This window comes from Diabrotica virgifera, chromosome 3, assembly GCF_917563875.1.
Source record: "Diabrotica virgifera virgifera chromosome 3, PGI_DIABVI_V3a".
Lineage (NCBI taxonomy): Eukaryota > Metazoa > Arthropoda > Insecta > Coleoptera > Chrysomelidae > Diabrotica > Diabrotica virgifera.
Window position 1 is genome coordinate 84,458,968 of NC_065445.1, and position 27,892 is coordinate 84,486,859.

General features: G+C 35.7%; 2 protein-coding genes across 4 annotated transcripts in view; both read right to left on the reverse strand.

Annotated features, from left to right (window-relative positions):
• LOC114327290 (cAMP-specific 3',5'-cyclic phosphodiesterase) overlaps nt 1-27,892 on the reverse strand; it is a 1,080,669-nt gene that overhangs the window by 638,800 nt on the left and 413,977 nt on the right. The gene's annotated exons all lie outside the window — the stretch shown is intronic.
• Nucleotides 22,942-26,048, reverse strand: LOC126881906 (uncharacterized). Its single transcript, XM_050646633.1, has 2 exons — nt 25,670-26,048; nt 22,942-25,612 (listed from the first exon to the last, which is right to left on the reverse strand). Exons 1-2 carry the CDS (start codon nt 25,970-25,972, stop codon nt 25,451-25,453), a joined length of 465 nt encoding a protein of 154 aa, XP_050502590.1. The 5' UTR covers nt 25,973-26,048; the 3' UTR covers nt 22,942-25,450.

Sequence of the window (27,892 nt, forward strand, 5' to 3'; positions counted from 1 at the left end):
ATTAGCAAGTTATAAAGTTGCTTATCGCGTTGCCAAAACTAGTAATCCGCACACAATTGCTGAAAATCTGATTTTGCCAGCAGCTGTTGAAATGGTACATATAATGATTGGTGAAAAAGAGTCTGCAAAGTTAAAAACAATACGTCTGTCAAATAATACTATCCAAAGAAGAATTAGTGATATGGCAGAAGATATTCAAGCGCAAGTTGTGGAAAATCTTAATAAATGCACGTACTTCTCTCTTCAAATGGACGAATCCACGGATATATCTAACTGTGCCCAATTTATTACGTTTGTAAGATATGATACAAATAATGGCATTCAAGAAGATATTTTATTTTGTTCCCCATTGGAGACCAATACCACTGGAAAATGTTTATTCGACAGTTTTGTGAAACGCACAAGTAAATATGTTATTGACTGAGGAAAATGTATTGGTATATGCACAGATGGCGCTAAAGCTATGACAGGACATCAATCTGGTCTTGTCGTCAGATTACAAGAAATAATGCCTAATGCCACATGGAGACATTATTTTTTACATCGAGAAGCTCTGGCGTCAAAAAGCTTTACCTCCTGAAATGGACTGTGTTATGAAATCCATCATTAAAGTTGTAAATTCCATTAAAGGAAAAGCTTTACAGACCCGTATTTTTCGAAAAATCTGCGAAGACATGGGTGCTATATTTCAAAATCTTCTTTATCACACCGAAGTAAGGTGGCTTTCAAGGGGCAACGTCTTAAAAAGAGTATTTGACTTAAGAGCAGAGCTTTTAATGTATTTGAAAGATGAGAAGTCCCCATATGAAAATCAATTTTCCGATCCTATTTGGCTTTTGAAACTAGGTTTCCTTGCTGATATATTCGAACAATTAAATATTTTGAACAGTAATTTGCAAGGTCGCGACATTAATATAATTACAGCCACAGATAAAATTAAGGGGTTTATAAGAAAAATCGATTTATGGTCAACTTCACTTGGCAAAAAGCAGCTCGATTCATTTCAGTGCGTTCAGGAAATTATAGAAAATGTATGTTACAGTGCTACAAATTTTGAATAAATTTATGCAGGCATGCAAGTTACTTTGCTTAATTTAAAACAACAGCTCTGTGATTATTTCCCCGAAGAAATTCAAAACAGTTACGACAGTTGCAGATGGATACTGAATCCGTTTTTAGCCGATTCCTTTCAACATGCTGAAATACCAATAAACATGAAAGAGCAACTTATTGAAATATCAAGTGATGGAATGTTGAAGCTCCAATTTTTTTCCCAGAACCCGGACGAATTTTGGACCAAAAAGATGCAGGAATACCCTCAGTTGGCGAATGAAGCTGTAAAATGTTTGGTTCCATTTGTAACATCATATTTATGTGAGTTAAGTTTCTCGTCTATGACTGCCATTAAAACAAAAGTGAGAAATCGTCTCGTACTTGAAAACGATATAATTGTGTGTTTTAAATACACAGCCTAGATTTGAAAGACTAGTTTCAAAAAAACAGGCGCATGGGTCTCATTAACATTGTAATATTTGACTTTATTTTTTTCTTTTACTTTTAAGGACTTTTTAAGGACTTTTAATATTTAGTTTTATGTTTCGTTTGATAATTAATTGCTAATTTTTATTTACGGCTTTATTAAAATAAAAATACATGATTTAACAAAGTAGTGTTTTTGTCTTATTTTGGAAATTTCCGGCGACCCCCCTAGTACCTCATTGCGACCCCCCAGGGGGTCGCGACCCACACTTTGGGAAACACTGGCTGGTGAATTCACATGTGGTTGTATGAATATTTCGAAGCATATATAGCAACGGCTTCGCCGTTTTTGTCCAATAGTTGCTTCTCTTTCGTCCCGTAAAATACCATCATGGTTATCGATAATGGGAGCGCGGGTTGAGAGAGAAAAGAATACATACATTATTTGAAGTATTTCTACAACCAAATGTGAATTCAAGCACCACGGATCAATTGTCTTCTTCTTCTTCTTCTTCGCGCGACTAGGATTACTCCTGTTTGTCTGCCTCTTATTCCGTTTCAGTTGTTGTTGACTGTACATTGTCTTTCCACCTTTTCAGCGGCCTTCCAACGGGTCTTATGTTATACGGCTTGTTGTTTTTACAGATGTTCGCTAATCTATCTGGTTCCATTCGATTTACATGTTCGTTCCAGTTTTTCTTTCTTGTTTTTATCCACCTGTTAATATTTTGAATTTTGCAACGCTCTCGTATACTTCTGTTGCTTTGTCTGTCTCTTAATGATATGCCCGCTATTGATCTTAATACTTTCATTTCGATATTGTTGATTTGTTGTTTCGTCTTTCTTGTATCGGTCCTTGTCTCCGCTGCATATGTTAGGATAGGTCTTACTGTTGTCTTGTATACTTTTATTTTGCTTTCCGTGGTCAGATATTTGTTTCTCCATATGGTTTCTCGGAGGCAACCACTTACTCTAGCCGCTTTTGTTGCTTGTGTTGTGGTCTCTGTTCTTATATTCCTGTCACTAGTGATCTCTACTCCTAGGTAATTGAATTTCATTACTTGTTCTACAATTTTGCCGTCTATTTCTAACTTGCATCTACGCGGCTCTTTACTTATCACTATACATTTAGTTTTTTCTACCGATATTCTCATATTAAATTTATTTGCTGTGAGATTGAAAGTGTGGAGCTGCCTTTGTAGATCATCCTCGTTATCAGCAATTAGTACTGCATCATCGGCATAGCATAGTATCGTGATTTCATGCGCTCCCATGTGGTATCCATGTCGTTTTCTGACTTCGTGAATTATTTGATTCATCATCATATTGAATAACAATGGGCTGAGCGAGTCTCCTTGACGGATTCCTCCTTTTAGTTCTATGCGTTCTGTTTCTCCTGTTGACATTATAACTCTGGTCTTGTTGTTCTTGTTAATTTCCTTAATTAGCCTTATTATCTGGTGGTCTATTTGTTCAGCTTGTAATAAATTTAAGATATCATTTCGCCTCACCCTGTCAAAAGCACTTTTTAAATCTACAAAGCACATGTATGCTGGTTTTCCATATTCAATAGACTTTTCTACTATTTGCCTGATAATAAAAATTGCATCTATTGTGCTGCGGTTCTTCCGGAAGCCTTGCTGTTCATCTGCCATATTCGCTTTTTCCTCGATTTTATCTTTTATGACTGCCGTCAACAATTTTAATGTGCTGTTCATCAGACTAATGCCTTTATAATTTTCAGGATTTTTCGAGTCTCTCTTTTTGAGTATCGGTAGCAGGAGACTTTCCTTCCATTCCGCTGGTACTACTCCGATATTTATTATATCGACAAATAATTTTAGGAGCCATTTGAGTAGTGTTCTTCCTCCATATTCATTGGGATTTATTGGGATTTAATATTTAAACTCGTCTCTGTACGTTTCGTTGCCCACAAAGCAATCAATATCGTTATACTTAGGGGCTGCCGAACCTGTATCACACGTAGCTGTTTCTGGTGAAAATATATTTACACCAATACTGGGCCTAATGCAAAATATGGGACTTAAAACCAGATAAGTGGTATGTTGGTCAAAAAGGTACAGCAGAAATGTGCCATCACACGGACTCTGAATGGTATTCGAAGTGTGGTAGCTATGGAGACCCCATTGGACCCCATCATTATAAAGGGTTAATGATAATGGTATACCATAGATTGCGAGAAAATCTGAGCAACGTGAGCATAGAGAATACAGATACAGGCCTAAAGTATCCTTCTTCTTCTTCATGTGCCGTGCTCGATTATCGAACGTTGGCTATCAAATTGGCTATAGCAATTTTGTTAACGGCAGCTCGGAAAAGGGATGCAGAGGATCTGTTATACCATTTTCTCAGGTTTTTTAAGCCATGACGTTCTTCTTCGACCTGGCCCACTTCTTCCGTCTACCTTGCCTTGTGTTATTAAATGGAGTATATTATATCTCTCTGGGTGTCGCATAACATGGCCAAAATATTCAAGTTTTCGATTTTTAACTGTTCTGACGACTTCCGTGACTTTTCCCATCCGGTGCAAAACAACTTCGTTACGAACTCTGTCTACCCAACTTATTCGTAGGATTCTTCGTGGATAAGTATCCTTCCAAGTGGATATTTGGCGAGAGTGGAGATTTATAAATACAGATAATTAAGCAGTCATGCGGTTCTTATAGACCCTAAGGTGGCCCCTAAGCTAGTGTAGGGATGGCAAGAGGTACTCGACAGACTGGCGGAACATAACAGTGTCCCACTGGTAACGGTTTCAGGTCACCGGGGAATAGACAATAATGAAAGAATTGATGCACTTGCCAGAAGAGCATCAGCTACAAAATACTTCGGTCCAGGGCCGGCCCTGGGAATGCCGAAAAGCATCATCGTCTGTCAAACATGCACTAATACTACTAATAGGGCTGAAGTAATAGGGAAAATAAACTGTAATGCGCCGAGTCATAAAAGGTTACTGGACATTAATTAGTCAAAACACATCTGCCGTTTGACCTCAATCAACAATTCTTATAAATTTTGACAATATTATTTAAAACCTACGGCTACAACAGGTCGTTGTTTGGCACCCCTTTTGAATTATAGAGGGCGTTGAATTTGTTAAGATTGTCATTGAAATTCTATTATAACTTTTTAAAAACCTGCATAACACAACGTAACTTTGTATTGTTAGAAAAAGAGGGTGTCGCATATTTTTAATTCAAAATAAAGTACAGTGTGTTATTTAAAATATATCTTTGATGCGGTACAGTATGTTTGAAACACCCTGTGTTTTTGTAACCAAACTGTTAAATGTGTAGTTTATTGGATAACTATTTTAAAATATTATTCAGTATTGTTAATATGCATGAAATAAATAAAAATTGCAATTAAAAACAACCATTTTATAATAAGCAAAATATATAAGAAAGTATTTAAATTCAATAATTTTTTAATTATCCTTACTTCAAGATCCATCACCAAAATCGCTATAATCAGCTAATTGGAAAATGTTAAACAAAATTACAACAAGATTTTCTGTCGGCGATCTATCATTCAGCAAAACCCCCTAATTCTTTCTCAACTGATAGATAACTGCCTCTAACTTAGTTGTTTTTCCAACAGCATAAGAGGCTGGAAGTTTGCAAGTTCTGACGTAGCGGACTTACTCTGTTTAACGGACTCCCAAGGTGAAAGAGGATCCAAAAAATATGGGAGGGTGCTCCCAAGAGTATTGCAAAACTTATTTAACAAACTTCACCAGCTTTGGAAAAGTAAAAAGGCGATGAAATTTAGTTTTTAATACAGCGCAGTTCTTCTTGAAGGTGCAATAACGGAAAATCGTGAGAAAGTCGTAAGAGAATAGGAAATCTAGTTTCTTTTATTTATTTACGTAAATTAATCATTTTATTTCATTTTTCTTTATCGCACCTCCGCTCAAACAGTGTCATAAGTCAAAAAATTAAAGTATCGAGAAAACGACGTTTAAAATTTGTGCTAGAACTTTTCCGGGTTTAATACAAAAACTGTTACAATTAGTATAATAACTATTTTAGTCAGTTACAAAGGTTTTCCAAGCTCTACAAAATAGTATATTAATTCTGCTAAAATATTCCATTGAAATGTTACATTTAGGGTTGCATTTTTTAGAGGAGTCAATTTAATTTCTTTAATGTGTAGGGGGGGTCAGTCGCTTAAGTTCAAGTTTGTGGGGTCGCCACCCTTGTCCCGCGGCCACCATTTTGGAAAAAGGGGTTCAAAGGGCTTTCGCGCTGTATCTCGTAAACTAGCAACCCTACAGAAAATTTAATTACACATAAAATGTAGCAAATTAAATTTTCTACAATTTATTACTTTTTATCGTCAAGTTACCTGCAAAAAACTTATACACAAAAATAAGAGAAATTTTTTGTAACTTTTAAGTTTCCTTTGAAGGTTATAACCTCTTTTCCGTTCATTCCGTAAAACCTGTGTTAACGGCCACCTGTCAAAACCGGTTACCTGTCAAAATTAGCCACCTGATCTAGCCAGCCAGTTCCAAAATTCCCCAATCCAAAATTTGTGGACTACAATACCTGGTACTAGCGGCCAGCTTTTTATATCGGCCAATAGTTCTGTCATTTTAGTGACCGTTATTGACAGGTTTTACTGTAATTTAGCTAGTACATACTAATATCATATACTTTCAAATAAATTAAAACTGATTAATTCGCAAAGATTTTTCCATTATTGTTTTCACTAATTTTGGAAAAATGTGAAAACTTTGAATTATCCACGTCCGTCTGTCCGTCTGTCCGTCCGTCTGTCTGTCTGTCCGCAAACACAACTCCTCCATCATTATACCAGGTGGAATGACATTTGAGGTGTCAAATGAAAGCTAAATCCAAGGATGATACTAAAGGTGAGAAATTTGACCTAGGCTGTCTGTCCATCTGTCCGTCCCACCGCGAATATAACTTCTCCGTCATTATACCAGGTAGAATGACATTTGAGGTGTCAAATGAAAGCTTATAATCCAAGGATGGTACTAAAGGTGAGAAATTTGACCTAGCTGAGCTACGCCATCGTCAATTTGACATCTCAAATGTCATTCTACCTGCTATAATGATGGAGGAGTTGTGTTTGCGGACAGACAGACAGGCGGACGGACGGACGGACAGACGGACGTGGATAATTAAAAGTTTTCATATTTTTCCAAAATTAGTGAAAACAATAATGGAAAAATCTTTGCGAATTAATCAGTTTTAATTTATTTGAAAGTAGATGATATTATTACAGTAAAACCTGTCAATAACCGTCACTAAAAATGACAGAACTATTGGCCGATATAAAAAGGTGGCCGCTAATACCAGGTTTTGTAGTCCACAAATTTTGGTTTGGGGAACTTTGAAACTGGCCGTCTAGTTCAGGTGGCCGGTTTTGATAGGTGGTCGTTATTACAGGTTTTACTGTATAAATTAATTTCATGTTTGAAATAATACTGTAACGTAACAAAAATAGATGAATACTACAGTAAAACCTGTCAATAACGGTCACTAAAAATGACAGAACTATTGGCCGATATAAGAAGGTGGCCGCTAATACCAGTTTTTGTAGTCCACAAATTTTGGTTTGGGGAACTTTGAAACTGGCCGGCTAGTTCAGGTGGCCGGTTTTGACAGGTGGACGTTAACACAGGTTTTACTGTATGTATTATAGTTTTGAAAATCTGACAGAATTTTTATTTGTCGGGATTCTGGCCTGTCGGGATTTTGGCGTGTCGGGATTCTGGCCTGTCGGGATTCTGGCCTGTCGGGATTTTGGCTGTCGGGATTTTGGCTGTCGGGATTTTGGGGTAGACTCCTGTTTTATTCTTATGATCTTAATATTCTTGTGCTATTATTAAACTATTTTTGCAACTTTTCCATTGGCATTATTTACAGAGGATGGAATGAGAAAAGGTAATCATCTTTGTTTAATGCTTTTACTCACAATCGGTTAGTAATTTATGGATTTCTAACCTTTGAAGTAATCAGGAAGCGACTTATTACTTACTTTACTTTCCCAGCTAGCCGGGAAAGTACTTTCCCGGCTAGCATCTGTCACTTTTCTACCTGCAAATGTCAATGTCATTTTTTATTAAAAGATGGTTTAGAAAGAATAGAATCCACTCAACATTTATTTAATTAAGAAACAACAACAACAATAACAAAAAGAAAACTATTTGGAATTATAAATATTAATAGTTACATTAGCACACCTTTAGCCACGCACCATTTACTATAGTTCATAGGTGTTTTCATACCTCTCCCTGCTTTTTTCAGGAATTATTCCTTCAGTAGCTCTCTCTGCAGCTACCCGCAGTTCTGGTGGCGTACATTCAAATTCACTATCAGACATTTTTGTAAAATAAACACAATTTGATTATATGTACAATTAATGGCGTCGTGTATCGCCTAAATGTCAGATTCAACAAACTTGTTTTGTTACCTAGCAACGATCTCACAGGTTACTTAAAATAATTCATCTTATCACATAATGAAAATGGATACAGATATTTGAAACGAAATTATTATTGGTAGATTGTGAGTATTAGAAATCCATAAACTACTAACCGATTGTGAGTAAAATAGTATACAAACCTCGCGGGAACTCATTCTAGCCTCGCGTCTGTAGTTTACCTCGGTGCTTCGCACCTCGGTAAACTACCTTGCCGCTCGGCTGAAATAGAGTACTTTCCCGCTAGGTATGTAATATACTATTACACCAATAGAACGACCCTGATATAACAGTCATAGAAGCTACTTTGTTATCGATGGTGGTTTTATATAACGTGGGTTGTGATAGAAATTCCTCTTTTAACAACATTCTCGATAAGTATATTCGGTATGTGCAACAACGTTATGGATTGGCTACAAGTATAGTACTTGATGGCTATTCCGAAAATCCTGATATCGCAGGAACAAAGTCATGGAAGCGCTTGCGCAGGAACAAAGCTAACTTCATATGCCTTCAGAAGACTTCTCTATCAGAGATGGGTTTTAGTGTCGACCAGGCCGAATCTGATGAAGATGCTGTCATCGTCCGTTGTGCACTTGCTGCATCAGTATATGATTCGGTGACAATCATAGCAGAAGACATCGACATCCTTGTCTTGCTCACGGCATTAGAAAGAAATTAATCTAATGTATTTTTTTAAACTTTCAAAAGGGCGTACGTCCGAAAAATAATTGCACTGTCCTTCAATTTAATATATGACGACGTAATTGCAGAGAATTTGCTGTTTCTCCATGCCCCTTCAGGATGCGACACAACGTCAGCACTGTATAACATGGACAAAGTAAGATTCATAAAAATTTTGCAGAAGCATTTAGAGTTAGCAAGTGGAACAACATAATTTGTCACTAAGAAAGTCGAGCCATCTTTACTCAGTATTGTTGGCGAACGTGTTTTCATCTCTTTATATGGCGGAAATAAAGACGATTCTCTGGACACCCTGAGATACAAACGATTCGCTAAGACAGTGACTAAATATGCATTTAATCTCTCCTCACTTCCTCCAACATCAGATCAGCAGAACTAATGAATTTATTCCATACTTTTGTGTCATACTGTACATATACATTTCACAATATCAAAGTCAGTAGAATAGCAAAGCGGTTGGCAAATGTACTTTGTTGTAAATCTAGTACGCTAAGGGAATTTTTCAGACAAAATATCCAAAGCCAATCTACGATTTTGCATTGGAAATTCGCTTGTCAATCCATATACTGTGTAGTAGGGTGGTATATCTGGTTTCACAGCTCAATGAATCTCAGGTATTGATCTCCACTGCAAGGAGTAGAATCTTTAAATATCCGTAACATACATGGAATATTAAAACAATAATTAATTGTTTACAAAATTATAACATCTAATAACTTCTAATTGTTTTTGTATTTTTTAACGAACTTACGGATAGTGTTAAGGTGGAGAGTGTGATATTATCGTGATACTATCATTGTCTAAAGGCAAAATGGTCATTCAGGACTATTATAGTAAAACTATAATAGTTCTTACTATAGAGGAATAATGGTAATATCGCACAAAAGAAGAGAACTCTAGAATGAAGGTTGACAAGGGAGACCTCGATAGCAGAAGAAGAAAGAGAGCTACATTTGATATCTGTAGATCTTGAGAAGGCGTACGACACAGTTCCTAGACAAGAGCTATGGAGATACATGAGAGACAAATGGATTCCTGGCAAGTAAGGACTTGTGTCGCATTCAACGAAAGTTTTGCAGTAACGCATGACGGTTGGTTTGCATCAAGGCCTGGCACTGAGACCCTGTCTGTTTAATCTAGTTATAGATGTACTGATAGAGATGGTAGGTGAGAGGCTCCTTGGTCAATGCTGTTTGATGGTGATGTGGAATTAGTTGAAGAGAACAAAAAAAAGGTTGGTAAAGTTGGAGGGATAGAGAAGGGCTGTTGAAGAGGAAATTCTTAAGGTTAGCAAGTCGAAAAGAGAGTATATTTGGTTAAGAAAAACTGGAAAAGTTAGGGACGTCGAATTGCTTGGAAAAAAAACTAAGAACGATAGAAGAGTTTAAATATTTTGGCTCCTACATATCGGAAAATGGGACATTAGATCGATAAATTGTACAGATAGACAGGGCCAAAACGGCGGGTTCGATGTGAAAAATAATCCCATGAGATTTTTTTGCATAATTACATTCGTGAGACATCCCAGAATGTTCAAGAAGTCGCCCACGTGAAAAGTGGGTCAAATTTTTTTTAACATTTTTTTTCAAATTGAAAAAATTAGTATTGTTGGCCCGGACAATTTTTTTGTAGGTTTTTTGGGCCATTCTGGATAAAAAAGGTCTCTTATAATTTTTCTCTAAAGTTGATCGTTTTCGAGTTATAAGCAATTTAAAATTGAAAAAAACGAAAAATGGCGATTTTAAGGCTTAATAACTCGGTTAAAAGTTATTATTATGAAAGTCAGAAAGTGACTAAATCAAAGTTTAATGCCCTCCCTACAAGATCCTGAAGAAATTTTGTCATTATTTTATTACGAAGCTATTATTTTTAAGTAATAATATTGAGCGCCATGCACGTGGTAGCCGGCCGTAAATGCTGAGTGCGAGAGACATGCCACTCCGGCAGTCCAATTGTGCATCTTACTTGCACTCACATTTACGGCCGCCTATTAAGTGCATGGCGCTCATTATTCTTACTTAAAAATAACAGCTTAGTAATAAAATAATGAAGAAAAGAAAATAATCGTTTTCGTTTTGATTCAATTCGAGTCTCTTGCCATCCTCTGACATCGTGTTTCGGGGTCTCTACCCCTTATCAAAGAGGCTATGCAAGTAGACTCGAATTGAATCAAAACGAAAACGATTATTTTCTTTTCTTTTTCATACCTTACTCGGTTTAGAGTACAAAATGACCACGTTTCGTTAAAGTATTCTGAGACGCATTGTTGGAGTGCTCCTCCTAGCGGCGCCGCTTGGTACTATCGTATCTCGGTTAACAGAATCCTGACTCGTGGTCGAAATTTATTTTTATTTATTTTAATAAAATAATGACAAAAATTTCTTCAGAACCTTGTAGGGGGGCATTAAACTTTGATTTAGTCACTTTCTGACTTTCATAATAATAACTTTTAACCGAGTTAATAAGCCTTGAAATCAACATTTTTCGTTTTTTTCAATTTTAAATTGCTTATAACTCGAAAACGATCAACTTTAGAGAAAAATTATAAGATACCTTTTTTATCCAGAATGGTCCAAAAAATCTACAAAAAAATTGTCCGAGCCAAAAATATTGATTTTTGCAATTTGATTAAAAAAAATTGTTAAAAAAAAATTAAACCACTTTTCACGTGGGCGACTTCTTCAACCTTATTCTGGGATGTCTCACGAATGTGATTATGCAAAAAAATCTCATGGGAATAATTTTCCCAACGGACCCGCCGTTTTCGCCTTGTCTAAGAGGATACAGGATACAGGCTGGTTTGTTTAACTGGAAGCTCATGAGCGGGGTACTCTGTGATCTAAATATCGGGGAAGAAATGAAGAATGAAGAAATGGGGAAATATATACAAGAGATAGGTGAGGTCTGGTTTGGTGAATGGCAGTGAAGTGTGGCCGGTAAAGAAGATTCAGGAAAAGGACATGGAGGTAGCTGTAATGAAAATGTTACGGTGGGCGTTGGGTGAACAAGAAGGGACAGGATGAGGGACGACTTGATTAGGGAAAGACCTCAGGTCGCTGTAGTCTCCAAAAATATTTAAGAACAAAATTTAAGAACAAAGACTGCAATGGTTTGGGCACGTCAAACGTAGAATTGGAAACTATATGGGATGAATGATAGAGCTGTTAGAAGTTAATGGAAAGACAGGTAGAGGAAAACCAAGAAGATGGAGGAACTAGGAAAAAAACAGAGGAAGTGAGAAAGAAAGAGAAATGTAGAGACCACATGAAGAAGACACGATGAATATAAATGAGTGGTCTAATATAATTACCGTTGCACGTCATTATCTACGTCAGAGATCAACGTTGAAATTGTTGCCAAATTACAAAAAATTTTGGAATTCATTTTAAATCAAATATATCACATAATTTTTGCGGAAGTGGATTATACAACAAAACAAATTAATATTCAATGTATATAAATAAAAACTTTAGAAATAGAAAAGAAGAATTAAGTTATAATCTTACGTTAAAGTAAATAATAAAAACAATAAATATAATAAAATAAATACTTATAGTAACGAATAAAAACAAATATCAAGTGTCATCACCGCAACTGTCAAATAAATGTTACCAATTTATGCCAAAGTATCACCTTCGTTCGATTACAGTTACAGTGTGTTCCGAACAAATTTGCTTCATAAAAAAGCTTTATAATCCATTTATACAAATTAAATGAAACTTATTATTGTGTATTTCTTTAAGTTAACATTAATAGAAATCTTCAAATATTATTTCTACGCGTATATAATAAAATATGTCTAGTGGCTGTAATTCCAGTGTACTCGGCAAAATGATTCTAAAAAAGAACACACCTACCACCTAAATATTTAGTCTTAGTATCATGTGAGGTCACGGGCTATGACGTGGATGACGTGCAATGGTAAGTATATTAGACGAAGTATATAATATAATACTAGTAGTAGATACTGCGTTTTTGCTTACGACGGCAGAATAGGGGTCATGTGATAGCTCAGTTTAAAGGGTATTCAATTTTCTATTTACTAAAAACTACTATAAACATTATGACATAATTATTTATACAAATGGTGTATAAAATGGGGTGTTCAAACAGTTTTTTTAATTAAAATAATTGAGACAAAAAGAAGAATGTATGTAATTTATTTAATTCAAAATACATTTTACTTTTGTCAGAAAACAGGAAAAAATATTTATTTGACAAATAAATATTGTTTTCCGCTTAAATTCAATGTTAAATCTGCCACCCACCTGTCTCTTGGCAGTTTGAACATTTGGTTTAAGCGAAAATCAATTTTATTATTTTTCAAATAAAATTTTGTTCTGTTTTCTGACAGCAGTAAGTAGATGATCTAAACGGGTGTCACTACAGATATAGGGAATTCTGTGTGTTAGAGAGAGAGGTATGTGATGTCACAGCTGATATAGGAAAGTATGTGTGTTAGAGAGAGAAACATGGTATCTCTGCTGCTATTGGTCCGATTTAAACGTACGACGGCTCGTTGGAATGGGCGGGAGATAACGAATACAAAAAAACATGGCGGCATAGTGTCAAAAGGGCGCTTTCCGATGTGACGACGTCCGATGGGGCGCGTTCCGATGTGACGGCGTTCTATCGCTGATCGAGCGGTGCGCGATACCAGATGTGCGATCGGTACCTTAATTTTTCGCGGAACGCGAAGCAGATGCGCGGTCGGTACCTTTTTCGCGGATCTCGTAGATACGAAGCGCGCGGTAATTTTGGAATTTAAATAAAACAACAACATAATGCAATTTTTTTTATTAAAAGAACTTAAAAGGAACACAGCGGCGCAGCGGTGCGCGATACCAGATGTGCGATCGGTACCTTAATTTTTCGCGGAACGCGAAGCAGATGCGCGGTCGGTACCTTAAGTTTTTCGCGGATCTCGTAGATACGAAGCGCGCGGCTGGTAATTGTGGAATTTAAATAAAATAAAAAAACATAATGCAATTTTTTTATTAAAAGAACTAAAAAGGAACACAGCACGTCAACGCGTCACGTAAAAACGTCACATCAAAACGTCACGTAGGCTTGTGAAATGTCACGTGAAAACGTCACGTCAAAGCACGTCACGTAAAACGTCACGTCAAAGCACGTGAAAACGTCACGTCAAAGCACGTCACGTAAAACGTCACGTCAAAGCACGTGAAAACGTCACGTCAAAGCACGTCACGTAAAACGTCACGTCAAAGCACGTCACGTAAAACGTCACGTCAAAGCACGTAAAAACGTCACGTCAAAACGTCACGTGGGCTCGTGAAATGTCGCGTAGGCCTTATTGTCATGGTTGAATCATCATGTAATATAAGACTTGATCAATAAATAAGGCGTTTAAATAAAAAACCCATAACTTTAAAAAATATTTATTTTGTACACAGAAAAATTACATTGGCATTATTTTATTGACAAACCAGTCACGCAGGCGATTCACATTTGTTTCTGCACATGAAAATAATCCAGCGGCATGACATGGGGGGTTTGCAGTAAAACCAAGATTTCCAGCAGCACGAGGCGTACCATCGAACTTGCAAACATCAATAATATGAGGAAAAATTCCAAAAACGTGGCGTTTCTTATCCAAATATTCTGCTTTTTGTTTCCCTCGAACGTAGATACAGTCAGCTGTATATAACAACTCGGTTTGCAGTATCTTATTTATTTCAGATAGTTCAACTTCTCCATCAGAGTACCGGATGCCTAGCAGATTCTTCTCCACGTATGATGCGGTCTTCTTATCCACATTACTTAGCGCATTGAATGGTTTCGGAGGCAAAAAGATGTAATGACTTCGTTTATAACCTATTTCAATGGAAAGTTCTTTAGGAACAAACCACCCATCCACAACGAATCCCTGAATATCTACGAATGCTATTCTCATGATGATTGCTCGTGTACTACTGACACCTCATGCATCTAATTTAGACTTTTTACAATTTCGGTGAGAGGGAAGTACTCCATTACACAGTCGTGAATAATAATACAATAGGCCTTGGTATTGTCGGGAAAACCGTTATTCGCTTCAATATCGAGTTTTACGTCAACGGTGGATGCTTTCATGCTTTCTTCTTGTTTCGAACAATCGATAACGAACAATGCACGATTCTTAAAAGCTGAGAAATCGAGTAGAGGTCGTTTTTGTTGGGAATGTATGTAGCTAGGATAAAATTCGGTATAGTTAAAATAGGCTTCATTGTAATCGGTTTTGCTAAAATCCAATTGCATTCTCTCGTTTGGCCAGTATTCTCCATTTAACGATAATCTAATACTTTGGATGTTGACATTGTCAAATAAAGTAGGATCAGCTGTAATCTTGTCGCGTTTGTTGGTTTGAAAGAAAACAATAACATAACGAGGTCTTTCAACTGATGTGCTAGTTTTAACAGCCCAAACTTCACGCCTGGCACCTCTCGTAATAGCAGGTAATTCATGTAATTCCCACTTTCTAAACGGAATAACTATAGGTTGATCTTGTTGAATAGATTTCATGAGTTCCAATTTAATATCATCATTGGGGAATATGTGCTTCACTCTAAGCTCAATATTGGTAATGTTAATCTTAGCGGTTGTAACAGTTGTAGTTTTGTCAGCGTTTTGTTTTTCTGTAATAACTATGCAATCGTTATCATTTCGAGCTCGAACTAGTCTTATTGTTTGACGACCACACGTAATCAATGGATAATCATTAAAAATGTTGAAAACATGCTTAAGAGGCATCTGTATGCTGAATGAATGATCTGCAGCGTTTAGAATTGGATCCTTAGGGTAATTCCATCCAGCCATAACCATATAATTAGAATCTTCTTGCGTATAACATGTCATGGCACGTACAGCACTTACGATGCCAGGATCCCGCACTGTTTCCATCTCCCTTGCGCTTTCGCTGTACGTACACGAATCGAAAAGGAAGGCACCCACATTATTTGCTAGTTTGACGCCACCATTTCCAGTTATTTCGAGTGATCCTTTAATGCATAACAAGGTTTCGCTCATTGCAAAAAACGAGTCAACTTGATTAATGCTAAATTCGACAATATCATTGCAGTTGAATGATTTGATGAATGGTGCATAAGTTCGGTATTCAGCCTTTCGAATCGATTCATCAAATATTGGCTTACGATAAATATCAAATATTGGAGGCATTGTGATGTTGTTTGAACGCGCTCTCTTTCCATACATTGTAGTCATTTTTTCAGTTTAAAACCCAACGTTTGTAAAAACAATTTGTTTGCGGACGTAAGATGTTGCTGCTTAGATGGTTGCACAACTAATGGTGTTCTGTAGGCAGATTGTTTAAGATATTGCTGCTGAGATGGTTGCACAACTAATGGCGTTCTCTGGGTAGATTGTTCTATTACTAATCCCATCTGCTTTTTGATCTAAGTTCCAGCACCAATGTGCTCTCTTCTCCTCTAAAGTTCACAGGTCGTCCTTCTTGATCGACAGCCAACACAGTGATATTGGTAATTTCACGCTGTGGCACAACAGGTAAATACAACAAATTGTGAGGGGTTTCGTCAATTGCGTACCCAGGATTTGATTGTATGACAAATTCGTAGAGCGTGTGAGCAGGTCTGTTACCGTCAAAGGCTCCGGTACTAATGTTGCATTCAAAGCGTATGCTAGATACTTTAATAATCCTAACAGGTAGATCTGAAGAATGTGTCTGTCTAGGATTTAGTATTACGGGAGAAAACCCTAATATTGTACCAAGACTGTCATTTGGTTGAAATGAAATTTTAAATTGACTGAAGATTTCGCACTGCAACGTATTGTGGTTAGGTTTTAGACTAAATATCATGTCAGGTTTAGATGTATTGGCAGCCCCCAATTTCTTTTGTATGTATTCCTCAATATCGATAATTTCATAACATCCATCAGGGAAATCAAAATGTTGCACTCGGTTATTGACATCGTAGTAATAAAACTTGCAATTTTCGATGTTTGGTATACTGTTGTAAGAATGGAAAAATCGAAGAGCTATTTCGTAATCTTTTTTCGGATCTAATACGATCGGTGTGGGAGGTTGAAACGAGAATATGTTATTCGTGCTGTTTACTCTCAACAACTGCGACATGATGACTGATTCAGGTCAAGAGATTAATAGGTTTATATACAGTAAAAAAACAAATTTATTCACATTTTTTTATTTGTTCTAAAGCAAGTTTACATAAATGACAAGATGCTTGAGAACCGGGTGGGCCATCACAATGAGTCCTCCAATCAGGTCTGTTGTAATGCACGAAGCAGGGAAGTAGTATCTGCAGGTTAAATTCTTGTCGATATTCCCCAGGCAATTTATGCCATATATATAACAATTCTATAGGTTCTACAGTTCGTATAATATAATCTAGCGGTATTAATTTTAGTTCTTCTTCACTGAATCCTTCAAAACGTTTTTTGTGAAACATATGGTCCAGAAGCAGTTCCATGCCTTTAATATGCTCCATTATATAAAAACTTTAGGCATAAATGTCCACAAATGATTTGATTGTAGGTTTGATACTGATGGTTATTATAGAAAATTTTTGTATGTGTACCTAGATATTTAACAAGTTCTTTGGTCGGCTTCAAATTACCAAATGAATCGAAATACTCTACGTCGTTGTTTATCTTTCTATATGCTACCCAATGTGTTCCGCTGTGTGATGATGCATCTAGATTAACTATTGCGCATTCACGTTTTCGAGGACCGTGTCTAGGCAGAGTGTCATTCATGAAAACACCTCGAAAATGTGGGATTTTAAGTGTTTTCGCGTAATGCGCAATCTCTAAGTCGTACAGCGGACGATTGGGTAGCTTTATTGGAAGTTTTTTTTCAGATACAAACCGAATCCGCCTCTTGGTTTCTTACGCAAGTACAGACCTGAGCCGATGTGTTCCATCGCCTTATTATGACGCATATCCTCTTCCAATTTCTTTTGGGCATTCTTTGCGTCAACCACAGTCTTCGCCACCCCTGCTGCACCACCGGCTAAAGCCCCCAATGCAGAAAGACCTGCAAATAGGGGTATGAGGGGTAGGAAACCTCCAGATTTTAGTGGCAACACTCGTGGAAGATCAACTGTTTTTCGTCCACCAAGTTTTTTAATTACCGATTTTGCTATTCGTACAGCTGTCAAAGCAGTATCTCTTAACGATGCTCCTCTCTTCATGGACTTTGCAATTTTAGGTACCACATCCCGATTGAAAGAATAACGTCCCTTTCTTCCACGACGACGAGGACATCCCATTCCCAACTTTCTTTTCGTTTTCATTCCACCGGTTACAAGTAAAGCAGCACTTTTTTCGCCAAAGCTAGCGTCCTTAGACTTGAATCGCTCCCAAGCCCTATCTTCCAATTCTTTATCGGCCTTGTGACGTTCTTCGAGAGATGTATGATGCGAATAAGCGATATCGTGTTGTTTACAAGCTGCGTCTAAAGGATTAATTCCCGGATCTCCGCGTGCAAGACGTTTTTTTAGTTTTGTTCCAGGTCCACAATACTGATAACCAGGAATATGAAGCTCAACTGGAAGTTTATTAATTAGAGAGTTCAAAAGACCTTCCCCTTTGAACACCAACATTGGACTGATGGTCATGCATTTGGTGACATTGGTAATATATTGTTCATATTTTTACTATGTTTAACACACGATGAGAGTCATTCAACAAGAGCAGACGTTACCAATTGATAATCTAGATATTGTACAGAAAGCAACCAACAGTAAACATGGAAAATTATTACCAAACTCATTCAGAGCCATTATTTGTGGTCCAAGTGGATGTGGAAAAACTAACGCCATGCTATCACTTTTATTTAGTCCAAATGGCGTCAAGTTTAAAAATGTCTATGTTTATTCAAAATCCCTCTTTCAACCGAAATACCAACTATTGCGAGATGCATTAGCGCAAGTCAAAGGTGTAGGGTATTTTCCATTTAAAGACAATGAAGAAATTATTGATCCCAACAAAGCTCAACCAAACTCTGTGTTTTTATTTGACGATGTCGCATGTGATGGCCAACACAAGATTCGTGAGTATTATTCCATGTGCAGACATAAAGATATCGATGCGGCTTACTTATGCCAAACATATTCAAAAATACCTAAGCAGCTAATAAGAGACAATTGTAACATGATTGTGCTGTTCAAGCAAGACGAGATAAATTTGAAACATATATTTGATGAACACGTATCGCCAGACATGTCATTTGATGAATTTAAAAAAATGTGTTCAGAATGTTGGAGAGATAGGTATGGTACTGTGGTAATTATGAAAGATTTTGCTCTCAACAATGGACGATATCGCAAAGGATTTGATAAATATATAAAATTGTAAGGTGTTTGTTTAGTCGCCAGCAAAATGCCAGATGATACGGTCGCCATTGCCCTTCGCAAGAAGAAAGTTACCGAATTGGCTAGATCAATTCGCAAAAAATATTTGGCATTGAAGTTAGGTAGAACAGATCAAGATGAGTCACTAAATAAACTTTTTAAACCAATCTCGAAGCCTCTCAAGGATATTGCTCAATCATCAAAAACGTTACATCATACTATCACTAACAAGTTTGCACATGTTAAAAAAGAAGAGGTGAAAAAGGAGGAGGATGAGGATGTATTTCTTGATGCACCCGAGGCATCTGATGAAAACATTCAAGAGCCAATCTCCGGTTCTAACGAGATTCCGATGGACGCCACAGACGAATATATCGACCACTATCCTCCAATAAGTCACAAGTACATAAAAGAATATTTGATAAAAGACGATAAAATCGATAAAAACTATGGTCCATTTTACGATAGTATTAGTGGCTGGATATTGGGAAAACGTCGAATAAACTTTGACAAAGACAATGGAGACATAGTAATAATTCGAGAACAGGATTTTGAAGAACGTAGGTTAAGTGGTACGCCAGGCCTATATCACCTTTTATTTTATGCCAACCCAAACCCAGAACAGTATAATGATGAGGATTTACAAAAGTATAAAACACTGCTGATTAACACAGAGATTCATCTGGATACCTTAGGACGCCTTAAAGGTTCCAGCGGAGAAAAATACCATGCTATTATTAAACCTCTATTCAAACCATCTGATGCAACAATGAAAAAGCATGCAACTCGTTCACAAAAAGAACTCGACCACAGAACGAAAACAGCTCGGTCAGCATCTTCATCTACGGTCAAAGGAACGGGGTTGGATGACTCTCGTTTAACATACAACGCTGCACCCTTAGAGTATATTTATTGGGATGACGTCAATGAGTTAGTTGATCGTCTTAAACTCTTGGTGGCTTCGAAAGACGCCGGCAACACATCTCACGACAATGAAATCGTGGCTATCATCAATGAACTAAAAGAAGCCAATATAATAGAGTAACTGAGAATGATGGTATCATTTCCATTATGAGTGTCGACAAATTCGGTCATCACTCTCGTAACAGTATCACCCAAAAGGCAGTACGAGTTACATTTCCACATACTCCTGCCGGAAACATTAATGCCGAAAATGTGAAAATTTGTAATGTTAAGGACCCATCAGAATATAGTGATGCTGCAACGAAAAAATACGTTGATAATCTAATAAATGAGATGCGTAGCGTATACTTTCCAATAATTAAAGCCCATGATGCGATATTAGATCAAAAATCCATTAATATAAAAGATTTAACAATCGGACTAAACGAAGTAAGAAAAGAAGTTCCACTGCTCGAGCAAAAGCTACAAAAAATAATCGCAGATGCTATGAATACACTAAAAAAGGATACGGAGAACAATATAAATAAGTTGTTGCAACAAAAAACTAATGATATACAGGATTTAGCCGTCGGACTAAACGAAGTACGAAAAGAAATTCATAAAACCACAGTTCCACATTTAGCGATCGAACTAAATCAAGTAAGAGAAGAGCTTCATAAAACCACAGTTCCACTTCTCGAGCAAAAATTGAAAAAAATAATCAAAGATGATGTGAATACACTAAAAAAGGATACGGATAAAAGCATAAAAGAAGCTGCAGAAACACTTGCAAACCATACGATGCACGATATGAAGATGGAACAGAGGTTAAAACAAGTGGAGCAAACATTACAGGATATAGTACGTAATATTGATCTATTGCGCACACATGTTGTAGATGTAGATGCTGGAAGTCGTTAATAAGAAAATGTCTACAGAAAAGGAACAGGTGGTGAACGAATTGCATAAACCAGCACGAAAAATCTATCCTCGTCGACGAACAATAATCAAAGGAATCGATGACTTGTGGCAAATGGATTTGGCCGAAATGCGTCCTTACGCACACCAAAATAAAAATTTTAAACTAATACTAGTCGTAATTGATTGTTTTTCAAAATATGTGTGGACACGCCCTCTAAAGACCAAGACTGGCGAGGAAATTACTCAAGCATTTTCGGATATTCTCGCCCATACTCGACGACTTCCGAAGAACCTCCAATCCGATCAGGGAACAGAATTTTATAACAGAAAATTTCAAAATTTAATGAAAAAACACGAAATTAATCATTACAGCACCTACACGATTAAAAAAGCCGCCATTTGTGAAAGAGTCATTAGAACGTTAAAAGCAAAGTTGTACAAGTATTTCAGTTTACATGGATCATACAAATGGTTAGAAGCTCTACCTGTAATTACCGAGGAATACAACAATACAAGGCACAGTAAAACGGGATACAAACCATCTCAGGTCAACAAATCCAACGAAAAAGCTATTTTAAACAAGAGTTATAGTCATTTAAAAATGGCTGGTCCAAGAAAATATAAAATTGGTGACATTGTGCGTGTTTCAAAGACAAAACATTTATTTGAAAAGGCCTACACGCCCAATTGGACGACGGAATTATTTAAAATTGTAAAAGTTAAGATAACAAATCCTATAACGTATTTGCTTGAAGACATGCACGGTATACCGATTAGCGGGGGGTTTTACGAAGAAGAATTACAGAAAACATTAAACCCTGACATTTACTTGGTTGAAAAAGTACTTAGACGAAAAGGCAATAAGATGTATGTGAAATGGCTCGGTATGGACAGCAAACATAACAGCTGGATTAACGTTAATGACGTAGTTTAGGAGGATCTATCTTTTAATCCGCCGCATAGCAATACATTTTTTGCAAAGAGGTTGTTTTTACCACAAGGAGTAGGGGACTATAAAAGAACTCATGCTTCAGTATCAATGTCAGTAAAAGTGAACATGAGCTCTCAAGATAGTGGGTATTCTTCAGGTGGCTCTCAAGATAGTGGGTATTCCTCAGGTGGTTGTGAATTTAGCATCGATATGCCTAGCAACGAAGACTATAATCAAGAATTAGATAGAGCTTTGGAAAATTATGAGGCTGCCGCCAAATCAGAAGTTTTCTACCTGCTTGCAACAAAATACACGTTATCGGGCTATGAAGTACAATGTGGTATAAGCCCTGCAAGATCATTTTCGCCTGCAGTGATTTTATCTCAACAATATAAACCTACCAGAATATCACTCAGCGCATACGAATGGTATTCCTTTATTTCAATCATCACACAACAACTAATTGATTTTTTCCAATCAACTGATGACCTCATGCACCCAACTTTTCCATGCGAAGAATACTGCACTGTTACCCCGATAGTTTACGATGATTGTAAATTCATTATTGTTAAGAAGCATGGTGTGGAGTACTATATGGATGAAGAAGAAGTGAAGCAAATTGTTGAACTTAACACTAGTGTGCTATCACCTCGTATGCAGTTGTTAGAAAATTTGAACTTTTGTGAATATTATTATAATGTTTTAGATTTTTGTAAAAATGCTGCAGATAGTTTAAACCCCTTGCAAATATTGTATGCTTGTTGTTCTATAATGCCAGATGATATGACAAACAATGCTCTTAGGGAGTTCATTTATTTTTATAAAATTAAGGTAATTAATGATTTAAATAAATGATAAAAATTGCAAATTTGGAGTTTTATTTCACCTAAAACGTGACGTTTTATCGTAAAACATATAAGATTCACATAAAACGTAACGTTTTATCATAAAAAGTATAAGATTTTTATTATGATGTGATGATAAGGCGCTCAGAGCAGCAGTGGTCTAACCCACGCCCCACATTTTTACGAAAACACTCTTATTACGTTAAAGCCATCTCTTAATGGATAACTTTAATGTAATAAAAGGGTTTTGGTAAAATTGTGGGATGTGGATTAGGTCACTGTTGCTTTGAGCGCCTCATATGAGGGAAGTGCTCATAATAAAACAAATAAAAATGTTTACATATATCTTTATTATAGAATAAAATACAGAAAGAAAAATAACATTATATTATCTTTATTATTTACAAAAAAAGAGAGAAAGAGAGATAGTAGCTTATGGATATTCGACACTATCATTCGTCTCAAAAGAATCAATATTACTGCCTACTTCAGACTTCTGGTTCAGAATCATCAAACCTGTTATTTCTAGGCATTTCATGTAATGCATTAACGCAAGACTCGTAATCTTTTAAATCGAATAAAACGTGAGTAAAACAACTATTGCACCAATAATATGGTTGCTGATATACGCATTCAACGATATCATCAGCATCATAAACTTCGTGAGTATGGTCGTAACGCACCAGTAAAAATTTATTTAAGGTCTCATGAGCATTTTTGAATGCAAAAAAACATGATTTACATACGTTTAGGCGATGCTGCTTAAGATAATATCCATTAGCCCATACACAATAACTGGAGTGTTCATCTTCAAATATACTCCCCCAATCTGACTTTCCTAATACGACATTTCTTAAATGTGACGGTATGTGTTTAGAGCAAGCAATAAATTCTATTCCTTTATATGAAGGAATAGGATCATTTTTAGCACTGCTTATCATCGTTTCCCATTTATATAAAGGAAATTTTTTTAATATTATTTTTGTTAATGTCCACGGCAAGGGGGACTGCTCGATGAAATATGATGCTGATACTGTTGTTTCACAGATTTTTTTGATAGACAGGTCGGTCAATGATGGAACATTCATCTACATCATCTTCAAATATACTCCCCCAATCTGACTTTCCTAATACGACATTTCTTAAATGTGACGGTATGTGTTTAGAGCAAGCAATAAATTCTATTCCTTTATATGAAGGAATAGGATCATTTTTAGCACTGCTTATCATCGTTTCCCATTTATATAAAGGAAATTTTTTTAATATTATTTTTGTTAATGTCCACGGCAAGGGGGACTGCTCGATGAAATATGATGCTGATACTGTTGTTTCACAGATTTTTTTGATAGACAGGTCGGTCAATGATGGAACATTCATCTACAAAAAAAAATCTATTCTAAAATACTGTAACGTCCCAATGGTAGGGTTCTAAAACTATTTGGAATTAAATATCTTTTATCGTCATAAGGACTTAGCGCAATTTTTGTTTGTTCTATACTATAAACGTTATGGCTATATGACCGAATGGAGTGTCGAGTAGCAGTTTGTTCCTTAAAATCATTTAAACAGTTTACATAATCATCGAATTTTATAACATTTTTTACTATATTATATTTAGTCCCTTTTGCTTTTTTAGTGATTCGACCAGATTGAACTTTAAAAGTATACATTTTTGATCGTAATCCCACAAATTTTGTCATAATTTCTCCTTTATTTTCATCCTTCATTACTCCTAAAACTTTTTTATTTACTCGAGGAATATTATAGATATTATCTACAGCGTAATCGGATGTATCAAATTTTGATAGATCTTGTTTTATTACTTCCTCATATGCATCATGACAGTACAGTTCATAAATAAAGCTATCGGTATCCATATACATTAAATTACATTTATCTGCGCCCAATTTTGGAAGCATATAGTCGTAATGAAATTGGTACATACATAATTTTGATATATCTAAAACAGTCATGCCAATGTACAAGGGTTTATTAAAAACTAGATCTGATTTAATCAGTTCTATAGCTACTAAATTGTCATTGAATATTTTTCTGCTATGAAACCGGGCACTAGAAATTAAATTTTTAGCACCATATCGCCCATTCCATGATCTGACTAGTTTTACTATTCTATGTTTCCTGTTGAAGATTTTCAAAGAATTATCATTAATATGAGACAGGAATTAGTCTTGATACGAGAAAAAGATGATATTGATGCTATTATTGCTACAGATGAAACAGAAAAACCAAAAATTGAAATTAATAAACTTTATTGGAATGTACCTCATATTTTACCTAATATTAGCGAACAATTGCGGCTAAACAAAATAGTTCGTAATAATACGGAACTACCTATAAAATTTAGAAGTTGGGAATTAATTGAATATCTCACTTTAAATAATTCAACACGTCATACTTGGCCAGTAAAAACAACTATAAAATTAGAAAGTCCTCGTCATATTGTAGTAGCTTTCCATGATGGTCGAAAAGGAAAAATGCTGAAAGATATGAGTAAATTTGATCACTGCAATTTAACAAATATTCGTATGTTCCTTAATTCTGAACGATATCCTTATCATGGAAAAGAAAAATTATTTAAAAAAATACATTGCTATTCCTTTATACGAATTGGATGTACAACCAACATTAGAAGTTAAGGAACCTGCTTGTTTTTATCATAATAGTGAAAAATGTATTTGTGCTTTATCTAATGTATTTTGGTTGTATGATACTTTTTTAATGCAAAAATAAAAATATATTATATTATTTTTTGTTTTATTTCTTAATTATAAATAAATAAAAGAGTCAATTAGTATTATAATAATTTATTAAAACAACAATTACATAGTGTACGGTTTACTTATGGGTGTCCTTAAGTGCAGTTTACTAAAAGACTTAAACATTATTTGTTTATCTTCAAATTGTTTTATTTTTTCCTTTAGTTCCTTGATCTTTTTCATAAATTCCTCCAATTTTAACGATATGTTGTTTTGAAATGAAAACTACAAAATAAAATATATTATTTATTAATTATATCTACATGTATTTACAGTATCTACCCCTTCATCTTCAGTAGGTAGAACATCTTTTAGGTCATTTAAGAAATCAGTCAGCCCTAGATTTTTTATTTTTTTTAAAAAGCAACACATGCATATTACGTCAGAGAGATAGTCTTCACATATTCTTGCTCCCTTGTGGTATTTGGTAGCTTCTTCGTTACACTCTTCTACCGTGTACCTTCTTGTTCTTATAACAGCTCGCTCGGCTTCGTACTCAAACTTATCCGCATTGTCAATAAAAACCCATTTCAGGTTTCTAATTGCTTCAACGACATCGAGTACTTTTCTACCACACGCATCCATGACTAAAAATTAACAAAGAATAATTACAAAGAATGACGAATACTTGGCATTCAGCATGCTAACATCAAGGGTTTTTTTTTTTTTTTTTTTTTGTAGAAAATCAAATGTCGAAATAATAAATCCCATCTGGAATGAAGGGATAAATAGCAGAGCAGAAAACATTAATAAAAACAAACAAGAAAAACCGAACAGATTTAACAAAGAATAATTATGAGAAAATAAAAAAGATTAATTGTCATGTTGGCATGAGGTCTTTTTGTAGACAATCAGGTGCTAAAATAATAAATCTCATCTGGAATGAAGGAATTTTATAAATAGCTGACCAAAAACTTGAAAAACCGAAAAGATTTAAAAACGAATAATTACGAGAAAATAAAAAATAAATGTCATTCAAAATGACGATAGTTAGACAATTATTTAATGTCGAAATAATAAATCTCAGCTGGAATGAAGAGATTTTATAAATGGCGGAGCAGAAAACATTAAGTTTTATTCAAAATCAAACAAGAAACATCGAAAATATTTAATAAAGAATAATTAAGAGAACACTTACCTTTGAAAACTAGTTGAACCACAACGAGCGCACACTAACAGTAGGGAATAGACTATGGAATATACCGTCCTGAGGTGCATTTTGAAATTTATATGGTTGCGTGCCTCACCCTATGACGTGTTGTAGAATGTTTGCGTGCGCAAAATTATATTCAGTTTTATCATTGTAAAATCATTGAAAAATTCCAACATTTTCTCTGCACATGATAAGAAATATAGCTCAATAACAAAATGCGGTATGATAACGAAGAATTGCATAGTAATGTGATTAGACCTTCAACCGCTATTTCCTATGCGATATGTGAATTATCAATTTTAATTATTTTCAACGATTTTTACTTCAAATATTTTCTTAAATAACTTTACCAAAAAATTTTGGGTTTAGTATAAATCGAGATGCTTGTCTGTTTACATGTCTTATTGTTGCTCTCTGTATCTGTGTATGCAGAGAATAGCACTCTGGAGTATGCTAGTTCTTTTCTTAAACGATTTGGATATCTAAATACATCAAGTAATGCTATTTCTAGTATAGATATGGCCTTAGTTGAATTTCAAGAAAGATACAATCTTCCGGTGACCGGAACATTAAATAATGATACTATGAATATGATGATGAATAAGCCTCGATGTTCTGTTGGCGACAATAACTATGCAATTCATTCGAAGTGGAATAAAACGACATTAAGTTGGTATTTTCCTCAAGCTGTTAGTAATCCAGTTTATATACATCTTGCTGAAGACGCTTTCGTTAGATGGGAGAAAATATCTAATTTAAAGTTTAAACGAGTAATAATACCTTCTTCAAAGCCGGATATTACTATAACTGTGGTGTCAAATAATCATAGTTTTCGAGCAAGTTGTCAAGGAACCTCTAAATGCCCATTTAATTTCGATGGTCCTGGAAAAGTATTAGCTCACGCATACTATCCTGGCGTAAACGATTGCATCGAAATCCATCTTGATGCCAATGAACGGTGGTATGCAGGAAATGGCAGAGCTCCTGATGGTGAAGCCAATTTTTTGGCTGTCCTACTGCATGAAATTGGTCATACCCTTGGACTAGAACATAGTAATAGCGATTCGTCTATTATGTATCCTTGGTATCAACAAGATGTGACAAGTTTTGGTGATGATGATAAAAAGGCAATGAGCAGGCTATATGGACAAACAGAAGCCCCCACATCGATGTCAACAGCCCCAGTTACGCAAACAACACTTTCGAAAAATAGGATCTATTTGCCGACAACACCTGCAATAAAAAACATCTGTCTACTTCAGTATCCCGATTTCATGTTTCTAGCTACATCTCCACAGTTTCCAAATTATCGCATGTACGTTGGGTCTGACAAATATTTATGGAAGTTTGAT

Coding starts and splice junctions, on each gene's coding strand:
- LOC126881906 (XM_050646633.1), bottom strand. CDS start 25,972: ATGGATGCGTGTGGTAGAAAAGTACTCGATGTCGTTGAAGCAATTAGA. Junction 25,613..25,669: donor TACCTACTGAAGATGAAGGG/GTAGATACTGTA, acceptor TTTATTTTGTAG/TTTTCATTTCAAAACAACAT.